Source organism: Oncorhynchus masou, chromosome 12 (genome assembly GCF_036934945.1).
Source record: "Oncorhynchus masou masou isolate Uvic2021 chromosome 12, UVic_Omas_1.1, whole genome shotgun sequence".
Taxonomy (NCBI): Eukaryota; Metazoa; Chordata; class Actinopteri; order Salmoniformes; family Salmonidae; genus Oncorhynchus; species Oncorhynchus masou.
The window spans coordinates 11,101,410-11,124,222 of NC_088223.1; the positions used below are offsets into that span (position 1 = coordinate 11,101,410).

General features: G+C 41.9%; 1 protein-coding gene across 1 annotated transcript in view; it reads right to left on the reverse strand.

Annotated features, from left to right (window-relative positions):
* Positions 1–22,813, reverse strand: part of LOC135549538 (zinc finger CCCH domain-containing protein 13-like) — a 76,998-nt gene that overhangs the window by 7,441 nt on the left and 46,744 nt on the right. The window contains exons 2-4 of the mRNA XM_064979566.1: positions 9,858–9,948; positions 7,364–8,736; positions 6,721–6,919 (exon numbers count right to left, since the gene is read on the reverse strand). Of these exons, the coding sequence (XP_064835638.1) occupies positions 6,721–6,919; positions 7,364–8,736; positions 9,858–9,948 (1,663 nt within the window). The remainder of the gene's footprint in view (positions 1–6,720; positions 6,920–7,363; positions 8,737–9,857; positions 9,949–22,813) is intronic.

A 22,813-nucleotide genomic window follows, 5' to 3' on the forward strand; every position in this document is an offset into this window, starting at 1 on the left:
AGAGATGGAGTGACAGATTAGAAGAGAGAAAGAGAGAGATGGAGTGACAGATTAGAAGAGAGAAAGAGAGAGATGGAGTGACAGATTAGAAGAGAGAAAGAGAGAGATGGAGTGACAGATTAGAAGAGAGAAAGAGAGAGATGGAGTGACAGATTAGAAGAGAGAAAGAGAGAGATGGAGTGACAGATTAGAAGAGAGAAAGAGAGAGATGGAGTGACAGATTAGAAGAGAGAAAGAGAGAGATGGAGTGACAGATTAGAAGAGAGAAAGAGAGAGATGGAGTGACAGATTAGAAGAGAGAAAGAGAGAGATGGAGTGACAGATTAGATGAGAGAAAGAGAGAGATGGAGTGACAGATTAGAAGAGAGAAAGAGAGATGGAGTGACAGATTAGAAGAGAGAAAGAGAGAGATGGAGTGACAGATTAGAAGAGAGAAAGAGAGAGATGGAGTGACAGATTAGAAGAGAGAAAGAGAGAGATGGAGTGACAGATTAGAAGAGAGAAAGAGAGAGATGGAGTGACAGATTAGAAGAGAGAAAGAGAGAGATGGAGTGACAGATTAGAAGAGAGAAAGAGAGAGATGGAGTGACAGATTAGAAGAGAGAAAGAGAGATGGAGTGACAGATTAGAAGAGAGAAAGAGAGAGATGGAGTGACAGATTAGAAGAGAGAAAGAGAGAGATGGAGTGACAGATTAGAAGAGAAAAAGAGAGAGATGGAGTGACAGATTAGAAGAGAGAAAGAGAGAGATGGAGTGACAGATTAGAAGAGAGAAAAAGAGAGATGGAGTGACAGATTAGAAGAGAGAAAGAGAGAGATGGAGTGACAGATTAGAAGAGAGAAAAAGAGAGATGGAGTGACAGATTAGAAGAGAGAAAGAGAGAGATGGAGTGACAGATTAGAAGAGAGAAAGAGAGAGATGGAGTGACAGATTAGAAGAGAGAAAGAGAGAGATGGAGTGACAGATTAGAAGAGAGAAAGAGAGAGATGGAGTGACAGATTAGATGAGGCAAAGAGAGAGATGGAGTGACAGATTAGAAGAGAGAAAGAGAGAGATGGAGTGACAGATTAGAAGAGAGAAAGAGAGAGATGGAGTGACAGATTAGAAGAGAGAAAGAGAGAGATGGAGTGACAGATTAGAAGAGAGAAAGAGAGAGATGGAGTGACAGATTAGAAGAGAGAAAGAGAGAGATGGAGTGACAGATTAGAAGAGAGAAAGAGAGAGATGGAGTGACAGATTAGAAGAGAGAAAGAGAGAGATGGAGTGACAGATTAGAAGAGAGAAAGAGAGAGATGGAGTGACAGATTAGATGAGAGAAAGAGAGCGATGGAGTGACAGATTAGAAGAGAGAAAGAGAGAGATGGAGTGACAGATTAGAAGAGAGAAAGAGAGAGATGGAGTGACAGATTAGAAGAGAGAAAGAGAGAGATGGAGTGACAGATTAGAAGAGAGAAAGAGAGAGATGGAGTGACAGATTAGAAGAGAGAAAGAGAGAGAGATGGAGTGACAGATTAGAAGAGAGAAAGAGAGAGATGGAGTGACAGATTAGAAGAGAGAAAGAGAGAGATGGAGTGACAGATTAGAAGAGAGAAAGAGAGAGATGGAGTGACAGATTAGAAGAGGCAAAGAGAGAGATGGAGTGACAGATTAGAAGAGAGAAAGAGAGAGATGGAGTGACAGATTAGAAGAGAGAAAGAGAGAGATGGAGTGACAGATTAGAAGAGAGAAAGAGAGAGATGGAGTGACAGATTAGAAGAGAGAAAGAGAGAGATGGAGTGACAGATTAGAAGAGAGAAAGAGAGAGATGGAGTGACAGATTAGAAGAGGCAAAGAGAGAGATGGAGTGACAGATTAGAAGAGGCAAAGAGAGAGATGGAGTGACAGATTAGAAGAGAGAAAGAGAGAGATGGAGTGACAGATTAGATGAGAGAAAGAGAGAGATGGAGTGACAGATTAGAAGAGAGAAAGAGATGGAGTGACAGATTAGAAGAGAGAAAGAGAGAGATGGAGTGACAGATTAGAAGAGAGAAAGAGAGAGATGGAGTGACAGATTAGAAGAGAGAAAGAGAGAGATGGAGTGACAGATTAGATGAGAGAAAGAGAGAGATGGAGTGACAGATTAGAAGAGAGAAAGAGATGGAGTGACAGATTAGAAGAGAGAAAGAGAGAGATGGAGTGACAGATTAGATGAGAGAAAGAGAGAGATGGAGTGACAGATTAGAAGAGAGAAAGAGAGAGATGGAGTGACAGATTAGAAGAGAGAAAGAGAGAGATGGAGTGACAGATTAGAAGAGAGAAAGAGAGAGATGGAGTGACAGATTAGAAGAGAGAAAGAGATGGAGTGACAGATTAGAAGAGAGAAAGAGAGAGATGGAGTGACAGATTAGAAGAGAGAAAGAGAGAGAGATGGAGTGACAGATTAGAAGAGAGAAAGAGAGAGATGGAGTGACAGATTAGATGAGAGAAAGAGAGAGATGGAGTGACAGATTAGAAGAGAGAAAGAGATGGAGTGACAGATTAGAAGAGAGAAAGAGAGAGATGGAGTGACAGATTAGAAGAGGCAAAGAGTGAGATGGAGTGACAGATTAGATGAGAGAAAGAGAGAGATGGAGTGACAGATTAGATGAGAGAAAGAGAGAGATGGAGTGACAGATTAGAAGAGAGAAAGAGAGAGATGGAGTGACAGATTAGAAGAGAGAAAGAGAGAGATGGAGTGACAGATTAGAAGAGAGAAAGAGAGAGATGGAGTGACAGATTAGATGAGAGAAAGAGAGAGATGGAGTGACAGATTAGAAGAGAGAAAGAGAGAGATGGAGTGACAGATTAGAAGAGAGAAAGAGAGAGATGGAGTGACAGATTAGAAGAGAGAAAGAGAGAGATGGAGTGACAGATTAGAAGAGAGAAAGAGAGAGATGGAGTGACAGATTAGAAGAGAGAAAGAGAGAGATGGAGTGACAGATTAGATGAGAGAAAGAGAGAGATGGAGTGACAGATTAGATGAGGCAAAGAGAGAGATGGAGTGACAGATTAGATGAGGCAAAGAGAGAGATGGAGTGACAGATTAGATGAGGCAAAGAGAGAGAGAGATGGAGTGACAGATTAGAAGAGAGAAAGAGAGAGATGGAGTGACAGATTAGAAGAGGCAAAGAGAGAGATGGAGTGACAGATTAGAAGAGAGAAAGAGAGAGATGGAGTGACAGATTAGAAGAGGCAAAGAGAGAGATGGAGTGACAGATTAGAAGAGAGAAAGAGAGAGATGGAGTGACAGATTAGAAGAGAGAAAGAGAGAGATGGAGTGACAGATTAGAAGAGAGAAAGAGAGAGATGGAGTGACAGATTAAAAGAGGCAAAGAGAGAGATGGAGTGACAGATTAGAAGAGAGAAAGAGAGAGATGGAGTGACAGATTAGAAGAGGCAAAGAAAGAGATGGAGTGACAGATTAGATGAGAGAAAAAGAGAGATGGAGTGACAGATTAGAAGAGAGAAAGAGAGAGATGGAGTGACAGATTAAATGAGAGAAAGAGAAAGATGGAGTGACAGATTAGATGAGGGAAAGAGAGAGATGGAGTGACAGATTAAATGAGAGAAAGAGAAAGATGGAGTGACAGATTAGATGAGGGAAAGAGAGAGATGGAGTGACAGATTAGAAGAGAGAAAGAGAGAGATGGAGTGACAGATTAGAAGAGAGAAAGAAAGAGATTTAGTGACAGATTAGATGAGGCAAAGAGAGAGATGGAGTGACAGATTAGAAGAGAGAAAGAGAGAGATGGAGTGACAGATTAGAAGAGAGAAAGAGAGAGATGGAGTGACAGATTAGAAGAGAGAAAGAGAGAGATGGAGTGACAGATTAGAAGAGAGAAAGAGAGAGATGGAGTGACAGATTAGAAGAGAGAAAGAGATGGAGTGACAGATTAGAAGAGAGAAAGAGAGAGATGGAGTGACAGATTAGAAGAGAGAAAGAGAGAGATGGAGTGACAGATTAGAAGAGAGAAAGAGAGAGATGGAGTGACAGATTAGATGAGAGAAAGAGAGAGATGGAGTGACAGATTAGAAGAGAGAAAGAGATGGAGTGACAGATTAGAAGAGAGAAAGAGAGAGATGGAGTGACAGATTAGAAGAGAGAAAGAGAGAGATGGAGTGACAGATTAGAAGAGGCAAAGAGTGAGATGGAGTGACAGATTAGATGAGAGAAAGAGAGAGATGGAGTGACAGATTAGATGAGAGAAAGAGAGAGATGGAGTGACAGATTAGAAGAGAGAAAGAGAGAGATGGAGTGACAGATTAGAAGAGAGAAAGAGAGAGATGGAGTGACAGATTAGAAGAGAGAAAGAGAGAGATGGAGTGACAGATTCGATGAGAGAAAGAGAGAGATGGAGTGACAGATTAGAAGAGAGAAAGAGAGAGATGGAGTGACAGATTAGAAGAGAGAAAGAGAGAGATGGAGTGACAGATTAGAAGAGAGAAAGAGAGAGATGGAGTGACAGATTAGAAGAGAGAAAGAGAGAGATGGAGTGACAGATTAGAAGAGAGAAAGAGAGAGATGGAGTGACAGATTAGAAGAGAGAAAGAGATGGAGTGACAGATTAGAAGAGAGAAAGAGAGAGATGGAGTGACAGATTAGAAGAGAGAAAGAGAGAGATGGAGTGACAGATTAGAAGAGAGAAAGAGAGAGATGGAGTGACAGATTAGATGAGAGAAAGAGAGAGATGGAGTGACAGATTAGAAGAGAGAAAGAGATGGAGTGACAGATTAGAAGAGAGAAAGAGAGAGATGGAGTGACAGATTAGAAGAGAGAAAGAGAGAGATGGAGTGACAGATTAGAAGAGGCAAAGAGTGAGATGGAGTGACAGATTAGATGAGAGAAAGAGAGAGATGGAGTGACAGATTAGAAGAGAGAAAGAGAGAGATGGAGTGACAGATTAGAAGAGAGAAAGAGAGAGATGGAGTGACAGATTAGAAGAGAGAAAGAGAGAGATGGAGTGACAGATTAGAAGAGAGAAAGAGAGAGATGGAGTGACAGATTAGAAGAGAGAAAGAGAGATGGAGTGACAGATTAGAAGAGAGAAAGAGAGAGATGGAGTGACAGATTAGAAGAGAGAAAGAGAGAGATGGAGTGACAGATTAGAAGAGAGAAAGAGAGAGATGGAGTGACAGATTAGATGAGAGAAAGAGAGAGATGGAGTGACAGATTAGATGAGGCAAAGAGAGAGATGGAGTGACAGATTAGATGAGGCAAAGAGAGAGATGGAGTGACAGATTAGATGAGGCAAAGAGAGAGAGAGATGGAGTGACAGATTAGAAGAGAGAAAGAGAGAGATGGAGTGACAGATTAGAAGAGGCAAAGAGAGAGATGGAGTGACAGATTAGAAGAGAGAAAGAGAGAGATGGAGTGACAGATTAGAAGAGGCAAAGAGAGAGATGGAGTGACAGATTAGAAGAGAGAAAGAGAGAGATGGAGTGACAGATTAGAAGAGAGAAAGAGAGAGATGGAGTGACAGATTAGAAGAGAGAAAGAGAGAGATGGAGTGACAGATTAAAAGAGGCAAAGAGAGAGATGGAGTGACAGATTAGAAGAGAGAAAGAGAGAGATGGAGTGACAGATTAGAAGAGGCAAAGAAAGAGATGGAGTGACAGATTAGATGAGAGAAAAAGAGAGATGGAGTGACAGATTAGAAGAGAGAAAGAGAGAGATGGAGTGACAGATTAAATGAGAGAAAGAGAAAGATGGAGTGACAGATTAGATGAGGGAAAGAGAGAGATGGAGTGACAGATTAAATGAGAGAAAGAGAAAGATGGAGTGACAGATTAGATGAGGGAAAGAGAGAGATGGAGTAACAGATTAGAAGAGAGAAAGAGAGATGGAGTGACATATTAGAAGAGAGAAAGAAAGAGATTTAGTGACAGATTAGATGAGGCAAAGAGAGAGATGGAGTGACAGATTAGAAGAGAGAAAGAGAGAGATGGAGTGACAGATTAGAAGAGAGAAAGAGAGAGATGGAGTGACAGATTAGAAGAGAGAAAGAGAGAGATGGAGTGACAGATTAGAAGAGAGAAAGAGAGAGATGGAGTGACAGATTAAATGAGAGAAAGAAAAAGATGGAGTGACAGATTAGATGAGGCAAAGAGAGAGATGGAGTGACAGATTAGAAGAGAGAAAGAGAGAGATGGAGTGACAGATTAGAAGAGAGAAAGAAAGAGATTTAGTGACAGATTAGATGAGGCAAAGAGAGAGATGGAGTGACAGATTAGAAGAGAGAAAGAGAGAGATGGAGTGACAGATTAGAAGAGAGAAAGAGAGAGATGGAGTGACAGATTAGAAGAGAGAAAGAGAGAGATGGAGTGACAGATTAGAAGAGAGAAAGAGAGAGATGGAGTGACAGATTAGAAGAGAGAAAGAGAGAGATGGAGTGACACATTAGAAGAGATAAAGAGAGAGATGGAGTGACAGATTAGATGAGAGAAAGAGAGAGATGGAGAGACAGATTAGAAGAGGCAAAGAGAGAGGTGGAGTGACAGATTAGAAGAGAGAAAGAAAAAGATTTAGTGACAGATTAGATGAGGCAAAGAGAGAGATGGAGTGACAGATTAGAAGAGAGAAAGAGAGAGATGGAGTGACAGATTAGAAGAGAGAAAGAGAGAGATGGAGTGACAGATTAGAAGAGGCAAAGAGAGAGATGGAGTGACAGATTAGAAGAGAGAGATGGAGTGAGAGAGACTCACCTATAAGGACCTCCTTCCTCTCCAGGATGTTCTTCTGAGGAAGTTGAGCGGCAGAACTTCCCGTGTTGATCGTGTTGCCAATCAGATCAGGCTCCGCTCCCGTCTCCACGCCACGCCCAACAACCTGGTTTCCCTGACGACGGTCCTCCTCACGGATCTCAAAGTCTGCGCTGGGTCCGTTAACCCCCAACTCATTATTCTGAGAGAAATACAGGGACCATGTCAGTTCACTGAACACATCAGATAGAGAACCCAAATGAACACATTAAGTGCGTTTGCCACAGGAGGCTGGTGGCACGTTAATTGGGGAGGACGGGCTCGTGGTAATGACTGGAGCGTAACAGGTGGAATGGTATCAAATACATTAAACACTTGGTTTCCATGGTTTCCAGGTGTTTGATATCATTCCGTTGGTTCCGTCCCAGTCATTATTATGAGCCTTCCTCCCCTCAGCAGCCTCCACTGGCTCCAGTCCATTTATCTGGATTCTAATCATGTACTGAATCATTAACGATGCACCTAACAAGGATCAGCTCCCTTAACGAGGCCCACCTGTGTCTTTCACTCCACATGTGATGACACATTCACACAGGACACACACACACACACACACACACACACACACACACACACACACACACACCGTTGTAGAGGGTGGCTGGGGACGTGTGCTCTTCTCTGTGGGTGCAGCTTTAGTAGGCAAGGTCACAGGAACCCTGGGCCTGAAGGGGGCGGAGCTAGACCTCTCAGCTGGGGCTGGGCCAGTCGTAGTGGGTGGAGCTGTTGTCTCTGGGATGGGTGTGGTCTCTGTCTCAGTAGTGGTCACTTCTTCTTCTTCTTCTTCTTCTTCTTCTTCTTCTTCTTCTGTGGTGGTCTCCATAAGTAAACTGGTGGTGGGGTCTGGGGACAGGTAAACCTCCTCGTCCTCTTCTTCTGTGGTGCCCAGGTCCTCCACGCCGCTAGAGGGCGCTGCACTCTCCGCCGGAGTCGCCGCCAAACTGGTGGTTGCCATGGGAAGAGCTGCAGGGCCGCGTGGGGAAATGGTAGTCTGGGCGGCTCTCACCTTCTCTCTTTCACCTTCTCTTTCCCGTATCCTCTCTCTTTCTCGTTCTCTCACCCTCTCTCGTTCTCTCTCCCTCTCTCGTTCCCTCTCCCTCTCTCGTTCCCTCTCCCTCTCTCGTTCCCTCTCCCTCTCTCGTTCCCTCTCCCTCTCTTTTTCTCTCTCCTTCTCTTGTTCCCTCTCCCTCTCTTGTTCCCTCTCCTTCTCTCGTTCCCTCTCCTTCTCTCGTTCCCTCTCCTTCTCTCGTTCTCTCTCCCTCTCTCGTTCCCTCTCCCTCTCTCGTTCCCTCTCCTTCTCTTGTTCCCTCTCCTTCTCTCGTTCCCTCTCCTTCTCTTGTTCCCTCTCCTTCTCTTGTTCCCTCTCCCTCTCTCGTTCCCTCTCCTTCTCTTGTACCCTCTCCTTCTCTTGTTCCCTCTCCTTCTCTTGTTCCCTCTCCTTCTCTTGTTCCCTCTCCTTCTCTTGTTCCCTCTCCCTCTCTCGTTCCCTCTCCTTCTCTTGTTCCCTCTCCTTCTCTTGTTCCCTCTCCTTCTCTTGTTCCCTCTCCTTCTCTTGTTCCCTCTCCTTCTCTTGTTCTCTCTCCCACTCTTGTTCTCTCTCCCACTCTACCCCGCTCTCCCCTTCTCCCTCAGTGGGTAGTGGGGTAGGAAGGACTCTCTCCCCTTCTCCCTCAGTGGGAGGTGGGGTAGGAAGTACTCTCTCCCCCTCTCCCTCAGTGGGGAGTGGGGTAGGAAGTACTCTCTCCCCCTCTCCCTCAGTGGGGAGTGGGGTAGGAAGGACTCTCTCCCCCTCTCCCTCAGTGGGTAGTGGGGTAGGAAGGACGTCAACTTTAGGGCTGGGCTCGGCTACAGGTGGGGCCGAGGGGGCAGGGCCAGTGGCCTGGGTGGTGGAGAAGGGGAGGGGCGCTTCCGTGGTGAAAGATACGCCCACCGCTATAGGGTTGACCTTCATCTCTGGAACTATGGAGAGAAAGAAAGATGGAAGGGGAGGGGTTAGTTGTTAAACTAAATATGAACTAAAATACTGTATGTTATCAGAGTGAGAGGAAAAGGAAGAGGCTAATCTGAAACAGAGATAGAAATGATAATTACAGTTATAGAAACTAATCTGAAACAGAGAGAGAAATTATAATTACAGTTATAGAAACTAATCTGAAACAAACAAAGACCTTTAATATAAAAAAATTAAATGAAAAAGACATCTGATTAAAGTTATGGAGATAATTTTACACACACACACACGCGCACACACGCACACACAGGCACGCGCACGCACACACACGCACTCACACACGCACACGTACGCACACACACGCACGCACACACACGCACTCACACACGCACACGCACGCACACACACGCACTCACACACGCACGCACACACAAACTCACAATGGCTTGTCTACTTGTGATCACCTGATCTGCTGTCTGTAATCAGATTACAGTAAATAAAATCACTTAATCTGGGTGGAGGCCTGGCTACTAGGAGTGTGTGTGTGCGCTTTCAATCTCTGTGTGTGTGTTTGCTTTAGTTTCTGCGTCCAGTTCCAGTTTCCAGTTAAAACGCGTGAGTGTGTGTATGTGTAACGGATGTGAAACGGCTAGCTTAGTTAGCGGTGGTGCGCGCTAAATAGCGTTTCAATCGGTGACGTCACTTGCTCTGAGACCTTGAAGTAGTAGTTCCCCTTGCGCTGCAAGGGCCGTGGCTTTTGTGGAGTGATGGGTAACGATGCTTCGTGGGTGGCTGTTGTTGGTGTGTGCAGAGGGTCCCTGGTTCGCGCCCGGGTATGGGCGAGGGGACGGTCTAAAGTTATACTGTTACATATGCGTGCCTGTGTGTATAGTCCCTGTGTGTATAGTCCCTGTGTGTATAGTCCCTGTGTGTATAGTCCCTGTGTGTATAGTCCCTGTGTGTATAGTCCCTGTGTGTATAGTCCCCGTGTTCAGTTTGACCACAGAGTCAGAGCTGCAGATTTAAGAACGCACACACACACGGATTCTAACATAGACCTGTTCAAACAAGCCTACACACACACACACACACACACACACATACACACACACACACACAGGACACTCACAGCCAGATCCAGAGCCTGAGACGAGGTCTTCATCATCATAGAACTCATCTCTGGAAGAACTTTCTTCATCTGATGGAACCCAGGTCTGACCCTAGAGAGGAGAGAGAGAGAGAGGGGAGAGAGAGAGAGAGAGCCAGAGAGAGGGAGAGAGAGGGAGAGAGAGGGAGATGGGAGAGAGGAGAGAGGGAGGGAGAGAGAGAGAGAAAGAGAGCGAGAGAGAAAGGGAGAGAGAGGGAGAAGGGAGAGAGGAGAGAGGGAGAGAGAGAGAGAGAGGAGAGAAGGGAGAAAGAGAGAGGAGAGAGAGAGAGACAGAGAGAGGGAGAGGGAGAGGGAGAGAGAGAGAGTGAAAGAGAGAGAGAGAGAGAGAGAGAGAGAGAGAGAGAGAGAGAGAGAGAGAGAGAAAGAAAGAAATATTGTTTATTTATTTACATTTCTCAGAGAACATTTAGTTAGATTACAGACACTACTTTCAGAATTATAAAGGCATAGAGAAGGAGAGAAGAGAGGGGGACTATCCATCAGAGAAAAGAGAAGGAGAGAAGAGAGGGGGACCTATCCATCAGAGAAAAGAGAAGGAGAGAAGAGAGGGGGACCTATCCATCAGAGAAAAGAGAAGGATAGAAGAGAGGGGGACTATCCATCAGAGAAAAGAGAAGGAGAGAAGAGAGGGGGACTATCCATCAGAGAAAAGAGAAGGAGAGAAGAGAGGGGGACCTATCCATCAGAGAAAAGAGGAGAGAAGAGAGGGGGAGTATCCATCAGAGAAAAGAGAAGGAGAGAAGAGAGGGGGACCTATCCATCAGAGAAAAGAGAAGGAGAGAAGAGAGGGGGACTATCCATCAGAGAAAAGAGAAGGAGAGAAGAGAGGGGGACCTATCCATCAGAGAAAAGAGAAGGAGAGAAGAGAGGGGGACTATCCATCAGAGAAAAGAGAAGGAGAGAAGAGAGGGGGACCTATCCATCAGAGAAAAGAGGAGAGAAGAGAGGGGGAGTATCCATCAGAGAAAAGAGAAGGAGAGAAGAGAGGGGGACCTATCCATCAGAGAAAAGAGAAGGAGAGAAGAGAGGGCGACTATCCATCAGAGAAAAGAGAAGGAGAGAAAAGAGGGGGACCTATCCATCAGAGAAAAGAGGAGAGAAGAGAGGGGGAGTATCCATCAGAGAAAAGAGAAGGAGAGAAGAGAGGGGACTATCCATCAGAGAAAAGAGAAGGAGAGAAGAGAGGGGGACTATCCATCAGAGAAAAGAGAAGGAGAGAAGAGAGGGGGACTATCCATCAGAGAAAAGAGAAGGAGAGAAGAGAGGGGGAGTATCCATCAGAGAAAAGTGAAGGAGAGACGAGAGGGGGACTGACTATACATTAGAGACTTCTATTAAGTACTATGGAGTTTAATAAGTGAGTACTATGGAGTTTAATAACTGAGTACTATGGAGTTTTATAACTGAGTACTATGGAGTTTTATAACTGAGTACTATGGAGTTTTATAACTGAGTACTATGGAGTTTTATAACTGAGTACTATGGAGTTTAATAACGGAGTACTATAGAGTTTAATAACTGAGTACTATGGAGTTTAATAACGGAGTACTATAGAGTTTTGAGTACAGGTACTATTGTAGTGTCTCAACCAAAGCTGAAAGTTTGGCAGGCGAAAATGGTTTAGAGATGAGAGGATACATTTGTTGGTAATCTCAGTAAAAGTATGTTTGATGTCATTTGGCAAATCTGACCATAATTCCATCCTCCTGATTCCTGCTTACAAGTAAAAACTAAAGCAGGAAGCACCAGTGACTTGGTCTATAAAAAAATGGTCAGATGAAGCAGATGCTAAACTACAGGACTGTTTTGCTATCACAGACTGGAACATGTTCCGGGATTCTTCCGATTGCATTGAGGAGTACACCACATCAGTCACTGGTTTTATCAATAAGTGCATTGAGGACGTCGTCCCCACAGTGACTGTACGTACATACCCCAACCAGAAGCCACGGATTACAGGCAACATTCGCATTGAGCTGAAGGGTAGCACTGCCGTGTTCAAAGAGCTGGACTCTAACCCGTACGCTTATAATAAATCCTGCTATGCCCTGCGACAAACCATCAAACAGGCAAGGCACCAATACAGGATCGAATCGTACCACACTGAGTCATACTACACCGGCTCCGACGCTCGTCTTATGTGGAAGGGCTTGCAAACTATTACAGACTACAAAGGGAAGCACAGCCGGGAGCTGCCCAGTGATACGAACCAAACAGACGAGCTAAGTAACTTTCATGCTCGCTTCGAGGCAAGTAACACTGAAACATGCATGAGAGCATCAGCTGTTCCAGGCGACTGTGTGATCACCGATGTGCGTATGACCTTCAAAACAGGTCAACATTCACAAGGCCGCAGGGCTAGACGGATTACCAGGACGTGTACTTCGAGCATGCGCTGACCAACTGGCAGGTGTCTTCACTGACATTTTCAACCTAATACCAACATGTTTCAAGCAGACCATCATAGTCCCTGTGCCCAAGAACACTAAGGTAACCTGCCTAAATGACTACTGACCTGTAGCACTCACGTTTGTAGCCATGGAATGCTTTGAAAGGCTGGTCATGGCTCACATCAACACCATTATCCCAGAAACCCTAGACCCACCCTAATTTGCATACTGCACCAACAGATCCACAGATGATGCAATCTCTAATACACTCAAAACTGCCCTTTTACACCTGGACAAAAGGAACACCTATGTGAGAATGCTATTCATTGACGACAGCTCAGCGTTCATCACTAAGCTAAGAACCCTGGGACTAAACACCTCCCTCTGCAACTGGATCCTGGACTTCCTGATGGGCCGCCCCCAGGTGGTAAGGTTAGGTAACAATACATTCGCAACTCTGATCCTCAACACGGGGGCCCCTCAGGGGTACATGCTTAGTCCCCTCCTGTACTCCCTGTTCACTCATGACTGCACGGCCAGTCACAACTCCAACACCATCATTAAGTTTGCTGATGACACAACAGTGGTAGGCCTGATCACAGACAATGATGAGACAGCCTATAGGGAGAAGGTCCTGGTGCCAGGACAACAACCTCTCCCTCAACGTGATCAAGACAAAAGAGATGATTGTGGACTAGAAGAAAAGGAGGGCCGAACAGGCCCCCATTCTCATCGACGGGGCTGTAATGGAGTAGGCTGAGTAGGTTGTCCACACCAACAAACTAACATGGTCCAAGCACACCAAGACAGTCGTGAAGAGGGCACAACAAAACCTATTCCCCCTCAAGAGACTGAGAAGATTTGGCATGGGTCCTCAGATCCTCAAAAGGTTCTACAGCTGCACCATCGAGAGCATCCTGACGGGTGGCATCACGAGGCGGTGTCTGAGGAAGGCCCTAAAAATTGTCAAAGACTCCAGCCACCCTAGTTATAGACTGTTCTCTCTGCTACCGCACGGCAAGTGGTACCGGAGCGCCAAGTCTAGGTCCAAGAGGCTTCTAAATAGCTTCTACCACCAAGCCAATGGCTACCCAGACAATTTGCATTGCCCACCCCTCCCTCTGGAATGCTTCTGCTGCTACTCTGCTATTATCTATGCATTGTCACTTTAATAACTCTACCTACATGTACATATTACCTCAATTACCTCTGTACTGGTACCCCATGTATATAGCCCCGTTATTGTTATTTACTGCTGCTCTTTGTTATTCTTATATCTTACTTTTTTGGGGGGGCACGTGACAAATAACATTTTATTTTATTTTATTTAACCATGTGGATCACAGTCCTGTAAAGGCCAGAAAGCACAGTATTTCACCTGAGAGAGCAAACAAGAGCAAAGGAGGAGAGTGCTGTTTCAGACCACTCTTAAACTATATGTAGAAATGCCACCATAACAGCATATGTGAAGGAGTTGTGCACTGTGATTGACTTTGAAAGGTGGTTTACACAACTTTTTGGTCCTGTGGTGGAGCTGTGACGACCTGGCAACCCCAGACTCAGGTGATCTGCCACCGGCCTGAATGTACTCACCTTAACCCTCACACTTTACCCTCTCTGACTTTCCCCAAGACGGTTCAATCCCATATGGCTGAGGACATCACACACTTTATTTACCCTCTCTGACTTTCCCCAAGACGGTTCAATCCTGTATGACTGAGGGCATCACACACTTTACCATCTCTGACTTTCCCCAAGACGGTTCAATCCCATATGACTGAGGACATCACACACTTTACCCTCTCTGACTTTCCCCAAGACGGTTAAATCCTGTATGACTGAGGACATCACACACTTTACCCTCTCTGACTTTCCCCAAGACGGTTCAATCCCATATGGCTGAGGACATCACACACTTTACCCTCTCTGACTTTCCCCAAGACGGTTCAATCCCATATGGCTGAGGACATCACACACTTTACCCTCTCTGACTTTCCCCAAGACGGTTAAATCCTGTATGACTGAGGACATCACACACTTTACCCTCTCTGACTTTCCCCAAGACGGTTCAATCCCATATGGCTGAGGACATCACACACTTTACCCTCTCTGACTTTCCCCAATACGGTTCAATCCCATATGACTGAGGACATCACACACTTTACCCTCTCTGACTTTCCCCAAGACGGTTAAATCCCATATGGCTGAGGACATCACACACTTTATTTACCCTCTCTGACATTCCCCAAGACGGTTAAATCCTGTATGACTGATGACATCACACACTTCAGAAGGCTTGGGAATGGGGATGTTCAACATGGGCTGACTTGGATAGGTGTGGGGTGGTTTAGGATATATCAAGTAGGGTTGGGGTATATACTGTAGAGTACATACTGTAGGTATAGGGTATATACTGTAGGTTAGGGTATATCCTGTAGGTTTAAGGTATATACTGCAGCTTTAGGGTATATGCTGTAGGTTTAGGGTATATACGGTCGGTTTAGGGTATATACACTGTAGGGTACATACTGTAGAGTATATACACTGTAGGGCACCTACTGTAGGTTTAGGGTATATACACTGTAGGGTACCTACTGTAGGTTTAGGGTATATACTGTAGGTTAAGGCTATATACTGCAGCTTTGGGGTATATAATGTAGGGTTAGGGTATATATTGTAGGTTTAGGGTATATACTGTAGGTGTAGGGTATATAATGTAGGTTTAGGGTATATACTGTAGGTTAAGGCTATATACTGCAGCTTTGGGGTATATACTGTAGGGTTAGGGTATATAATGTAGGTTTAGTGTATATACACTGTAGGGTACCTACTGTAGGTTTAGGGTATATACTGTAGGTTAAGGCTATATACTGCAGCTTTAGGGTATATGCTGTAGGTTTAGGGTATATACGGTCGGTTTAGGGTATATACACTGTAGGGTACCTACTGTAGGTTTAGGGTATATACTGTAGGTTATGGGTATATACTGTAGGTTTAGGGTATACACTGTAGGTTTAGGGTATATACTGTAGGTTTAGGGTATATATTGTAGGTTTAAGGTATATATTGTAGGTTTAGGGTATATGCTGTAGGGTTAGGGTATATACTGCAGCTTTGGGGTATATGCTGTAGGGTTAGGGTATATACTGTAGGTTTGGGGTATATACGGTAGGTTTAGGGTATATAATGTAGGGTTAGGGTATATACGTTAGGGTTAGGGTATATAATGTAGGTTTAGGGTATTTACTGTAGGTTTAGGGTATATACTGTAGCTTTAGGGTATATAATGTAGGGTTAGGGTATATACTGTAGGTTTAGGGTATACACTGTAGGTTTAGGGTATATACTGTAGGTTTAGGGTATATACCATAGGTTTAGGGTGTATACTGTAGGTTTAGGGTATATACTGTAGGTTTAGGGTATATACTGTAGGTTTAGGGTATACACTGTAGGTTTAGGGTATATACTGTAGGTTTGGGGTATATACCATAGGTTTAGGGTGTATACTGCAGGTTTAGGGTATATACTGTAGGGTTAGGGTATATATTGTAGGTTTAGGGTATATATTGTAGGTTTAGGGTATATACCGTAGGTTTAGGGTATATACCGTAGGTTTAGGGTATATATTGTAGGTTTAGGGTATATACTGTTGGTTTAGGGTATATACTGTAGGTTTAGGGTATATATTGTAGGTTTAGGGTATATACCGTAGGTTTAGGGTATATATTGTAGGTTTAGGGTATATACCCTGTAGGTTTAGGGTATATACCGTAGGTTTAGGGTCTATATTGTAGGTTTAGGGTATATACCGTAGGTTTAGGGTATATATTGTAGGTTTAGGGTATATACCGTAGGTTTAGGGTATATACCGTAGGTTTAGGGTATATATTGTAGGTTTAGGGTATATACACTGTAGGTTTAGGGTATATACCGTAGGTTTAGGGTATATATTGTAGGTTTAGGGTATATACTGCAGGTTTAGGGTATATACTGCAGGGTTAGTGTATATACTGCAGTGTTAGGGTATATACACTGTAGGGTACATACTGTAGGGTATATACTGTAGGTATACTGTAGGTATAGGGTATACACTGTAGGTATAGGGTATATACTGTAGGTATAGGGTACATACTGTAGGTGTAGGGTATATAATGTAGGGTTAGGCTACATACTGTAGGTTTAGGGTATTTACTGTAGGTTTAGGGTATATAATGTAGGGTTAGGGTATATACACTGTAGGACATACTGTAGGGTATATACTGTAGGTTTAGGGTATATACCGTAGGTTTAGGGGATATAATGTAGGTTTAGGGTATAAACTGTAGGGTTTGGGTATATACACTGTAGGGTACATAATGTAGGGTATATACTGTAGGTTTAGGGTATATACTGTTGTTTTAGGGTATATATTGTAGGTTTAGGGTATATACACTGTAGGTTTAGGGTATATATTGTAGGTTTAGGGTATATATTGTAGGTTTAGGGTATATATTGTAGGTTTAGGGTATATACTGTAGGTTTAGGGTATATATTGTAGGTTTAGGGTATATACTGTAGGTTTAGGGTATATATTGTAGGTTTAGGGTATATAATGTAGGTTTAGGGTATTTACTGTAGGTTTAGGGTATATACTGTAGCTTTAGGGTATATAATGTAGGGGTAGGGTATATACACTGTAGGATACATACTGTAGGCTATATACTGTATGTTTAGGGTATATACTGTAGGTGTAGAGTATATATCGTAGGTTTAGGGTATATACTGAAGGTTTAGGGTATATACTGCAGGTTTAGGGTATATACACTGTAGGGTACATACTGTAGGGTATATACTGTAGGTTTAGGGTATATACTGCAGGGTTAGTGTATATACTGCAGGGGTAGGGTATATACACTGTAGGGTACATACTGTTGGGTATATACTGTATGTTTAGGGTATATACTGTAGGTTTAGAGTATATATTGTAGGTTTAGGGTATATACTGTAGGTTTAGGGTATATACTGTCGGTTTAGGGTATATATTGCAGGGTTAGTGTATATACTGCAGGGTTAGGGTATATACACTGTAGGGTACATACTGTTGGGTATATACTGTATGTTTAGGGTATATACTGTAGGTTTAGAGTATATATTGTAGGTTTAGGGTATATACTGTAGTTTTAGAGTATATACTGTAGGTTTAGGGTATATACTGCAGGTTTAGGGTATATACTGCAGGGTTAGGGTATATACACTGTAGGGTACATACTGTAGGGTATATACTGTAGGTTTAAGGTATATACTGTAGATTTAGGGTATCTACTGTAGGTATAGGGTATATACTGTAGGTTTAGAGTATATACTGTAGGTTTAGGGTATATACTGCAGGTTTAGGGTATATACTGCAGATTTAGGGTATATACTGCAGGGCTAGGGTATATACACTGTAGGGTACATACTGTAAGGTATATACTGTAGGTTTAGGGTATATATTGTAGGTTTAGGGTATATATTGTAGGTTTAGGGTATATACACTGTAGGGTACATACTGTAGGGTATATACTGTTGGTTTAGGGTATATACTGTAGGTTTAGGGTATATATTGCAGGGTTAGTGTATATACTGCAGGGTTAGGGTATATACACTGTAGGGTACATACTGTTGGGTATATACTGTTGGTTTAGGGTATATACTGTAGGTTTAGGGTATATATTGTAGGTTTAGGGTATATACTGTAGGTTTAGGGTATATACTGTAGGTTTAGGGTATATATCGTAGGTTTAGGGTATATATTGTAGGTTTAGGGTATATATTGTAGGTTTAGCGTATATACTGTAGGTTATGGGTATATACTGTAGGTTCAGGGTATATATTGTAGGTTTAGGGTATATATTGTAGGTTTAGGGTATATACTGTAGGTTTAGGGTATATATTGTAGGTTTAGGGTATATACTGTAGGTTTAGGGTATATATTGTAGGTTTAGGGTATATAATGTAGGTTTAGGGTATTTACTGTAGGTTTAGGGTATATACTGTAGCTTTAGGGTATATAATGTAGGGGTAGGGTATATACACTGTAGGATACATACTGTAGGCTATATACTGTATGTTTAGGGTATATACTGTAGGTGTAGAGTATATATCGTAGGTTTAGGGTATATACTGAAGGTTTAGGGTATATACTGCAGGTTTAGGGTATATACACTGTAGGGTACATACTGTAGAGTATATACTGTAGGTTTAGGGTATATACTGCAGGGTTAGTGTATATACTGCAGGGTTAGGGTATATACACTGTAGGGTACATACTGTTGGGTATATACTGTATGTTTAGGGTATATACTGTATGTTTAGGGTATATACTGTAGGTTTAGAGTATATATTGTAGGTTTAGGGTATATACTGTAGGTTTAGGGTATATACTGTCGGTTTAGGGTATATATTGCAGGGTTAGTGTATATACTGCAGGGTTAGGGTATATACACTGTAGGGTACATACTGTTGGGTATATACTGTATGTTTAGGGTATATACTGTAGGTTTAGAGTATATACTGTAGGTTTAGGGTGTATACTGTAGGTTTAGGGTATATACTGTAGGTTTAGGGTATATACTGTAGGTTTAGGGTATACACTGTAGGTTTAGGGTATATACTGTAGGTTTAGGGTGTATACTGTAGGTTTAGGGTATATACTGTAGGTTTAGGGTATATACTGTAGGTTTAGGGTATACACTGTAGGTTTAGGGTATATACTGTAGGTTTGGGGTATATACCATAGGTTTAGGGTGTATACTGCAGGTTTAGGGTATATACTGTAGGGTTAGGGTATATATTGTAGGTTTAGGGTATATATTGTAGGTTTAGGGTATATACCGTAGGTTTAGGGTATATACCGTAGGTTTAGGGTATATATTGTAGGTTTAGGGTATATACTGTTGGTTTAGGGTATATACTGTAGGTTTAGGGTATATATTGTAGGTTTAGGGTATATACCGTAGGTTTAGGGTATATATTGTAGGTTTAGGGTATATACCCTGTAGGTTTAGGGTATATACCGTAGGTTTAGGGTATATATTGTAGGTTTAGGGTATATACCGTAGGTTTAGGGTATATATTGTAGGTTTAGGGTATATACCATAGGTTTAGGGTATATACCGTAGGTTTAGGGTATATATTGTAGGTTTAGGGTATATACACTGTAGGTTTAGGGTATATACCGTAGGTTTAGGGTATATATTGTAGGTTTAGGGTATATACTGCAGGTTTAGGGTATATACTGCAGGGTTAGTGTATATACTGCAGTGTTAGGGTATATACACTGTAGGGTACATACTGTAGGGTATATACTGTAGGTATAGGGTATACACTGTAGGTATAGGGTATATACTGTAGGTATAGGGTACATACTGTAGGTGTAGGGTATATAATGTAGGGTTAGGCTACATACTGTAGGTTTAGGGTATTTACTGTAGGTGTAGGGTATATAATGTAGGGTTAGGGTATATACACTGTAGGACATACTGTAGGGTATATACTGTAGGTTTAGGGTATATACCGTAGGTTTAGGGGATATAATGTAGGTTTAGGGTATAAACTGTAGGGTTTGGGTATATACACTGTAGGGTACATAATGTAGGGTATATACTGTAGGTTTAGGGTATATACTGTTGTTTTAGGGTATATATTGTAGGTTTAGGGTATATACACTGTAGGTTTAGGGTATATATTGTAGGTTTAGGGTATATATTGTAGGTTTAGGGTATATATTGTAGGTTTAGGGTATATACTGTAGGTTTAGGGTATATATTGTAGGTTTAGGGTATATACTGTAGGTTTAGGGTATATATTGTAGGTTTAGGGTATATAATGTAGGTTTAGGGTATTTACTGTAGGTTTAGGGTATATACTGTAGCTTTAGGGTATATAATGTAGGGGTAGGGTATATACACTGTAGGATACATACTGTAGGCTATATACTGTATGTTTAGGGTATATACTGTAGGTGTAGAGTATATATCGTAGGTTTAGGGTATATACTGAAGGTTTAGGGTATATACTGCAGGTTTAGGGTATATACACTGTAGGGTACATACTGTAGGGTATATACTGTAGGTTTAGGGTATATACTGCAGGGTTAGTGTATATACTGCAGGGGTAGGGTATATACACTGTAGGGTACATACTGTTGGGTATATACTGTATGTTTAGGGTATATACTGTAGGTTTAGAGTATATATTGTAGGTTTAGGGTATATACTGTAGGTTTAGGGTATATACTGTCGGTTTAGGGTATATATTGCAGGGTTAGTGTATATACTGCAGGGTTAGGGTATATACACTGTAGGGTACATACTGTTGGGTATATACTGTATGTTTAGGGTATATACTGTAGGTTTAGAGTATATATTGTAGGTTTAGGGTATATACTGTAGTTTTAGAGTATATACTGTAGGTTTAGGGTATATACTGCAGGTTTAGGGTATATACTGCAGGGTTAGGGTATATACACTGTAGGGTACATACTGTAGGGTATATACTGTAGGTTTAAGGTATATACTGTAGATTTAGGGTATCTACTGTAGGTATAGGGTATATACTGTAGGTTTAGAGTATATACTGTAGGTTTAGGGTATATACTGCAGGTTTAGGGTATATACTGCAGATTTAGGGTATATACTGCAGGGCTAGGGTATATACACTGTAGGGTACATACTGTAAGGTATATACTGTAGGTTTAGGGTATATATTGTAGGTTTAGGGTATATATTGTAGGTTTAGGGTATATACACTGTAGGGTACATACTGTAGGGTATATACTGTTGGTTTAGGGTATATACTGTAGGTTTAGGGTATATATTGCAGGGTTAGTGTATATACTGCAGGGTTAGGGTATATACACTGTAGGGTACATACTGTTGGGTATATACTGTTGGTTTAGGGTATATACTGTAGGTTTAGGGTATATATTGTAGGTTTAGGGTATATACTGTAGGTTTAGGGTATATACTGTAGGTTTAGGGTATATATCGTAGGTTTAGGGTATATATTGTAGGTTTAGGGTATATATTGTAGGTTTAGGGTATATACTGTAGGTTATGGGTATATACTGTAGGTTCAGGGTATATATTGTACGTTTAGGGTATATATTGTAGGTTTAGGGTATATACTGTAGGTTTAGGGTATATATTGTAGGTTTAGGGTATATACTGTAGGTTTAGGGTATATATTGTAGGTTTAGGGTATATAATGTAGGTTTAGGGTATTTACTGTAGGTTTAGGTTATATACTGTAGCTTTAGGGTATATAATGTAGGGGTAGGGTATATACACTGTAGGATACATACTGTAGGCTATATACTGTATGTTTAGGGTATATACTGTAGGTGTAGAGTATATATCGTAGGTTTAGGGTATATACTGAAGGTTTAGGGTATATACTGCAGGTTTAGGGTATATACACTGTAGGGTACATACTGTAGGGTATATACTGTAGGTTTAGGGTATATACTGCAGGGTTAGTGTATATACTGCAGGGTTAGGGTATATACACTGTAGGGTACATACTGTTGGGTATATACTGTATGTTTAGGGTATATACTGTATGTTTAGGGTATATACTGTAGGTTTAGAGTATATATTGTAGGTTTAGGGTATATACTGTAGGTTTAGGGTATATACTGTCGGTTTAGGGTATATATTGCAGGGTTAGTGTATATACTGCAGGGTTAGGGTATATACACTGTAGGGTACATACTGTTGGGTATATACTGTATGTTTAGGGTATATACTGTAGGTTTAGAGTATATATTGTAGGTTTAGGGTATATACTGTAGGTTTAGAGTATATACTGTAGGTTTAGGGTATATACTGCAGGTTTAGGGTATATACTGCAGGGTTAGGGTATATACACTGTAGGGTACATACTGTAGGGTATATACTGTAGGTTTAAGGTATATACTGTAGATTTAGGGTATCTACTGTAGGTATAGGGTATATACTGTAGGTTTAGAGTATATACTGTAGGTTTAGGGTATATACTGCAGGTTTAGGGTATATACTGCATATTTAGGGTATATACTGCAGGGCTAGGGTATATACACTGTAGGGTACATACTGTAAGGTATATACTGTAGGTTTAGGGTATATATTGTAGGTTTAGGGTATATATTGTAGGTTTAGGGTATATACACTGTAGGGTACATACTGTAGGGTATATACTGTTGGTTTAGGGTATATACTGTAGGTTTAGGGTATATATTGTAGGTTTAGGGTATATACACTGTAGGGTACATACTGTTGGGTATATACTGTTGGTTTAGGGTATATACTGTAGGTTTAGGGTATATATTGTAGGTTTAGGGTATATACTGTAGGTTTAGGGTATATACTGTAGGTTTAGGGTATATATCGTAGGTTTAGGGTATATATTGTAGGTTTAGGGTATATATTGTAGGTTTAGGGTATATACTGTAGGTTATGGGTATATACTGTAGGTTTAGGGTATATATTGTAGGTTTAGGGTATATATTGTAGGTTTAGGGTATATATT